General features: G+C 32.8%; 1 protein-coding gene and 1 long non-coding RNA gene across 7 annotated transcripts; one reads left to right on the plus strand and one right to left on the minus strand.

Annotated features, from left to right (window-relative positions):
- The first annotated feature begins 492 nt into the window (after positions 1 to 492).
- Positions 493 to 3,142, plus strand: LOC120087117. Of its 6 annotated transcripts, none has more exons than XR_005484433.1 (6): positions 493 to 929; positions 1,455 to 1,520; positions 1,654 to 2,327; positions 2,543 to 2,797; positions 2,860 to 2,929; positions 3,006 to 3,142. It is a non-coding gene; the product is annotated as an uncharacterized LOC120087117 (long non-coding RNA). The 6 variants fall into 6 exon arrangements; XR_005484430.1 differs by having other exon boundaries at positions 493 to 797; XR_005484435.1 differs by having other exon boundaries at positions 493 to 797; positions 2,560 to 2,797.
- On the minus strand, positions 2,360 to 3,116 carry LOC120087115. Its single transcript, XM_039043999.1, has 2 exons — positions 2,981 to 3,116; positions 2,360 to 2,875 (listed from the first exon to the last, which is right to left on the minus strand). Exons 1-2 carry the CDS (start codon positions 3,042 to 3,044, stop codon positions 2,556 to 2,558), a joined length of 384 nt encoding a protein of 127 aa, XP_038899927.1. The 5' UTR covers positions 3,045 to 3,116; the 3' UTR covers positions 2,360 to 2,555.
- Positions 3,143 to 7,063: the final 3,921 nt, after the last annotated feature.

Here is a 7,063-nt window from a genome sequence, read left to right on the forward strand (position 1 = left end):
TTGAGCCAACAACATGAAACTAAATCGATATCTACAATAAAAACTATATATATCAAATTTTTTGTTTACGTTTGTAAATAAAGTCAATTACTATCTTCAATTTTAAGCATATAAAAAGAAATATTAAAGTGAATTTTGGATGATTTTTTTCATTGGGATCAATTGCAACCATATTGAAGGCTACAAATTCTCTACAAAATATAACAATCACCTCGCTCCAATGCTAAAATCTTATAATTCTCTTATTATTTCATTTCTACATTTTTTTTAAATAGACTCCGTTTTCTTTTATCTCATTTCTGTTTTGTTCTCTTGTTATTTCATTTCTAAATTTGATTGAATTTCGTTCTCTTTTATCTCATTTTTCTTAATTTTTCCCTATGTTTTTTCACCAAATTTAGTAGTCTATGTTAAATGGGCTTAATTATGAGTCCATCAGCACAATGTTTCCGGGTTCGGCCCATACATAGGATCATTGACTTCCTCTTTTCAGGAATTTTCAGAATTACCGGACAGATCAGAGTCTTTCACCGACGGAGGGAAAAGAAAATGAAGAACACATCGGAACGAAGCAAAACCGGCTACGATTTTTGGCTCTCATTCTGCAATTGTTCAGTCTAATTGGAATTATTTTGCAATTTTTTGCAAATGACATTATTTTTTTGTTAAACTTACAGATGATCCATTCCTTCCGGCACTTCTCCGTCGCTGCTGCATCGCAAAGTCTCCGCCGTCCTATGCGGGTAGTTCAGACAGCCATTGATTCTCCAGCATTTGGTGTATTCTTCATATTAATGGTGTAGTCATTGTTATTTTAACTTGATATATTTGGAGTAGTTCTTTTTCTGCTAATTCACCGTGTATTTGAATTTCCCGCTGTGAAGCTTTATATGGATTCTTTTGGCTCTTTGGTTTAGCGGTTTCGAATCGTAAGTTCACTTTATCGAGTGCATTTTGGAATGCGTTCCTTTTTTTTTTTTTAATTCAGAGTTACTGTTTCAGTTATGACCTCTGAGATCTTTTTATGTCGATTCTGTTTGCTTCCTTTTGTGTTTGTGTTAACCCTTCTCCCCCCGTTGGAGCTTTAGCGTCAACAGGATATTTTCTTCAATTGTGTTTTTGAAATACTTAAATTAATTGAATCATTTGTTCGATCTTCCGTTATCTTCCTCCTTATATGCACCCAGACGTACACCATGGATAGAGGTTGAAACTTGAAATTTATTTATGCAGCCGTTTGCTGTTTCTTTCTAATTCTATATTCGGATTACCGCCTATTTGTAAAGTTGTTATCTATCTTTACTTCTTTTTAAGTCTAACGTTGAAACTTGAAAGTTATTTATGTAGCCGTTTGCTGTTTCTTTTTAATTCTATATTCGGATTACCATCTATTTGTAAAATTGTTATCTACCTTTACTTCTTTTTAAGTCTAACGTATGGTTTGGGTTTTACAGATTGGAGTTGCACCTGAAGAAATTGATGCACTGCCCATTCTACATGTCAATTGACAAGTTTAAAGGGTTAGTTGCAACTTACAATGCTGCAAGATTTACATTTATGTTTATGTATGTATGTGTTTTGCTTTCCTTGGGAACACCAAAGAAACCCTGTTCTGTTTTGTAGTTCTTAATTGATTAAGATTAACTAAAACAGAATGTTAATGTAAGCCAAAACGACTATGAAGCTTGGAATGGTAATGCTCAAATGATGCAATTGCTTAGGACACGATGGTGATAGTGAGAAGAGGATGAAGGAAGGTTTAGTTTGAAATAGATGTCTAAGTGAAGGTAGGAATTAAAACGGTCACAATCAGGATGAGAACAAATGACATATGAAGCATAAACTTGAAGCGATTACCTCATTTCAATGGGGGATGAAGAAAAGGATTGTGAAGCCACTGGAGATTATTTAATGAAGAGGATGATCTCGATGATTATTATACAGGGAGAAGGGGGAGGAGCTTTTCTCCACCTGGAAAGGTGAGAATAGTTTCCTCCCTTTCTCTCCCTTCCCATCTCCTACGTTGTAGGATATATGAATAGTAGAAGCATGCTTTGGAGCTGTTCATGAGGCTGATTGTAGTCAGGGCAGAAGGAATGGACTCAGTTAATAAAATACAATTTGATGAAAGCTTCTTTTATTTGTCCATACAACACTCCTTCTTTCCATCAAGCACAAACCCTGAATGAGAAATCATGCTGTACCGCCTATACAGATTATACAAGTTGCTTCTATCATATTAATATTTCGAAATGGTGGCTTCTATTCTATTGTCAAACTCGAGTGAGGATGGCAACATTTTTGTAGAGAAAAGACCTTCTCTACAGGTAAAATTTCTCCCTTGTACCAAATAACTATAAGCTGTCTAACCCCATCTTTAGTAGATCAATCAGGTGAAGAAACAACCTCAAGATATATGGTCTTAAGACATCACGTATGATCGATTATAATTCTTTTCATTCAAAAGGACCAATTATTTTCTCAATTTTTTCCCCTAACTTCAATATTAACTCGGACTAATTCATAACCTTTTTTTTTAAAGTGTTTTCGGTGCTTCAGGTAGGACACTGAGAAACAGAGGAACGAGGGAACATGATGATAGGGGGATCCCAAGCATAGGAAAATGAAACTGAAGAACCAGGCTGTACAGTTCCTCCGTTTATAAGAAGGCAAGTGTCCCTTTGCTTTGACAGAATCGATGGATCAACGGGTTCAATAGTCTGAAACCCTGGGCAGGACAAGACGATCTGCTTCTGAGGACAATTGCAGTTGTTGATCACTTGAACGTTCCATTCAGGTTGGCCCCCAATCTCCCTTCCGCTTCTCTGTGTTCCTATGTTAATGGTGTCCAAACTGCAGCTTCCAGCAGCAGACCCTGCAACAAAATACCAACAACTCAAACTGAGAAAGGGAAGAGAAAGCTCTAAAGGTAGAGATCGCGAGTATTTTATTTGGGATTTTAACTTTCTTTTTGTCAAACCTTCGTTGATGAAACTTAGGAATAGGATGAAGATTGCTGCAATCATGGTGTAGAGGTTGATCATAGCTGAAGGGAAATTTTTGCTGCCAGGCAGTGCTTTTGAGATAAGTGGGTTTAGAAACCAAATTCTCTGTTTTTATTATGCTTACTTTATCTTAGAAATTATAGTATGTTAGTGTTTTCATATCTGTATTTTGAATGGCTTTCCTCATTGGTTATTATGGCAATAATTAAATTAATAATAGTCTCGAAGAAAAAGAAATAAATTTAAAACTCTCACGCAAGTCTTTAGTGTGATGTGCTGTCAACATAATATTTCATTTGGGTTGACTGTTTTTAAACATTGAATATCCCATGTAACTGAGAACAAAAATAGAAAAATGCAAATCGTGACGTGCTTTATGCCTATTATTCTCTCGATGTTTCCTTTTTCTTTTCTTTTTACATAAAATTGGTAGTTTTGTTTAAATTCTATTTAGACAACTAGTCTCTTCTCCTCAAATTGGTAGTTTTGTTTAAATTCTATTTAGACAACTAGTCTCTTCTCCTCAAATTGGTAGTTTTGTTTAATGTTATCCTCAAATTTGCTGTAGTCGTATCCTCAAACTTTTGGCACATAGTAATTATCCCTTCGAGCTAACAAAATTCTTGTAACTAAACTCTTGTAACCATTTTATAAGTTTGAAGGGTATAATTAAAAAGATTAGCGAAGTACACCGAACCCGAATTTTCAAAACTAACCCCTTGTTTAGTTAGGAGAGTATGTAATACTCCCTCTGACCGACGCTACGCCCAAAACTCTCTATTTCTCTTCCTATATTTTCCTCTCTCTTCCTTTATTATCCTTCAACCTTTTGTTGTTCTTCTCTCTTCCCTTATGCTCTATTTCTTTCTCATTCATTAAGTTTTCAGTGCTCATCTTTCCTTTATAACATGCACCAATCAAATCCATCTTTCTCTTCTCTCTTCCTCACATGCAAGGCTGCCAACCAAATCCATCTCTCTTCTCTCTCTCATGGCCCTCCACTCAATTCATTTTTCTCTCTTTTAAAATTGCAAGACCCACCATTCTCTCTCTTTTCAGGAAAATTTCCTATACTATCGTAGTATAGATAATTTTCTATACTACTACCTCCATTTATTGTGTGTCACGACAATGTCTTTTTAAAAATATGGTAGTATGGACTAAATTCCTCTCTCTTGCATGCATGACTTTACTCCTTTTCCATTCCTTTTCCTTCTAACACAGCCTCTCTATCTCTCTCCTTCCTAACCTGCTAACACCATACCACACTCTCTTTGTAACACCCAATAGATCTTCCCCCAACATCTCACTAGTAATCTCGAACCAATTATTGTTTTTAAATTACTGAAAAGAATCCATTTTTAATGCCATATCCAATTGAAACTTGGTGTCAGGATTGGCCGGACCTCTACAATACCCGACCTCGACCAGCTTTTGCTCATGGCGAAAACTTCAAAACCTTATAAACATATGAAAGTTCGAGGAGACCAAAATAAGACTTAAACCTCTATAAATATATTGAACTTCGCCAAAGACTCGGAGTACAAAACATAAAAGGAGTAAGGACATCCTACCATTTAAGTTGAAGAAAAGAAAAAGCAAACACCTTGAATAACTAACTAGGAACAAGCAACTTGGTTGTAGAAAGGCTTAAAATTAAATGAAGGGTCCCATGCATTAGTGAAGGTGATGGGAACAACAGAATAGATGGGAAAGCCACAATTAACCACACATTGATCCCCCAACTTGGCTAAACTGGTGGGTTTTGATGGCTTTAGTTAGCCTTTAGCTGTGTTGAAACCTCCAGACTTCAATCTCACATTGATCCGAGTGCAATTCTGGCATTTGTGATTGTAACTCTCTATTCTGTTTTGCCATTTACCATTGCCTCAGTTGGAGTTTGGCTGATTGTTAACTTCTCCATGGTGCATTGCAAACTCCATTAAATTTTCCACAGAAGAACAAACACATATTGGATTAAGTTTCATATGTACATCCAATTTAATTTATGTTCTAAAACCAGTTCGTTGGAAGATTTTGTGCAAATGCAAAGTGTTATTTTGTTGGCTTGTGAATGAAAATTTGGGGGATAAAAAGTTATAATCTCATTGTGGGTGGGTTTTATTTACTTTTTTCTTTAAAAAATTTGGGGCTATTTTAATTGTTGAAATTTTCCCCCAACAATATTGAGACATTCAAATCTTTGACCTTTTGATCTATAATACATACTTTATGCCAATTGAGCGAGGTCTTGTTAGCTTAATAGTTATAAAATATTTTTCTTTCGTTCAGGAATACAATGAGGATTCTGTTAAATTAACATGGTCATTGTGGGTGAAAGAATTATTTAAGATTTAATATGCTTTCATGTTTGATGTTAATTTCAATATACAAGGCATCTTTGGTAACCATTTGGTTTTTTATTTTTGTTTTTTAGAAAATAAGCATATTTCATCTACATTTCTTATAATGATTTGTATATTTTTTTTAGTACAATGGTTGATTTTTTAGTCAAATTACAAAAACAAAAATAACTTTTTGAAAGCTAAATTTTTTAGTTCTCAAAATTTGGATTTAGTTTTTTAAATCATTGGTGAAAAGTATATAACAAAGAAAGAAATTTGGAACTAGAAGTAGTGTTTATAAGTTTAATTTTAAAAAATGAAAACAAAAAATAAAATGATTACCAAACGGGATTTAAACTTTTTGTTTTCTAGCCTTTAAATTGACATTTTAAGTATTCAAAAACTGTTTTGTAACACTTAAAATATAAACTTTTTGTTTTCAAGTATTTAAAAAGTCATTTCAAATCTACTCTTAATTTAATTTAGTTTGGATTATAACATCGATTACAAAATGAAGTATTTTTTAACAAATGTGCTCAATCTTTTACAAGTAGAAATAAAGTTAAAATTAAAATTATTGCCAAACAAGTCCAATATAATCTCTCTTACATATATGGATTAGGATACTTCATTCAGTTTTTTCAAACAATAATAGATTTGGTAAAGAAGGGATTCAAGGATTAGCCAATCAACTCGAAGAAAAGATAGGTTAAAGAGTAAAGACGGGAAGAACCATCATTTTTTTTTCTTGATAATATTATATAAAGAACTTTATAAAAATGTTAGATTTAGCCTAAAAAAGCTATGAATTAAATAAGATAGAATTATTTGATCATACCTTTTGAAAAAAAGATAGGAAGATGACAGCCATTAACAGGGATTTTTTCCCCTTTGCTTTTCAGAAACAAGTTCTATTTTCTGAGGAAAGGGGATATTATAGAATATATACACACAAATATGTAAGGGAAGCAGATTTCTTTATTTTATGTATGATGAAAAGGAACAGTCCACCAAATTCCATTAATTATAATTAATTATTCCTTTGTGATTTTTTAAAAATTATTTGTTTAATTATTCTCATGTATTGTCCCTTTGGACTAAAGATGGCTTTTTGATTAAAAAAAAAAAAAAACCTTAATTTATTTAGATTTACAAGAAAAATATGTGTTTAGTCTCCATATTTTAAATTGACCAATTTAGTCCCTCAATCTTTAAGAATGAGTTTAAAAGGTCTCTCTAAAAAAATATATATATTAAATTTTGAAAAAAAAAATTGATTAGATGGTGAAGTGGCAAGATGAGTTGGATTTTTTTTTTAAAAAAAAAAAAAATTTCTCTCCTCTCTCTCTATTCTCTTCCTCCCTCTTTCCTTCTCATTCTATTCTCTATTATTTTATCTCCTTCTCTATGGCTGAATTTTCAAAAAAAAAAAAAATAATAATAATAAAAAAAACAAAAATCTCTAATTCTCTTCTCTCTCTCCTTCTACCTCCTCTCTCACCATGGCTACACTTCCAAAAAAATTGAAAAAAAAAAAAAAAATTCAAAAGTTTGTCCAATAATATACATCCACTAAATATATACCATAATGATCAGGATGTTTAGTACAAAATAAAATATACAGTCCAACAGAAACCAAGTACAAGAAGATGAAAGAATCATCGCCAGATTTCTTTATCTATCATGTTTCCAATAATGGCATGGCAAGGGCTC

Source organism: Benincasa hispida, chromosome 9 (assembly GCF_009727055.1).
Source record: "Benincasa hispida cultivar B227 chromosome 9, ASM972705v1, whole genome shotgun sequence".
Lineage (NCBI taxonomy): Eukaryota > Viridiplantae > Streptophyta > Magnoliopsida > Cucurbitales > Cucurbitaceae > Benincasa > Benincasa hispida.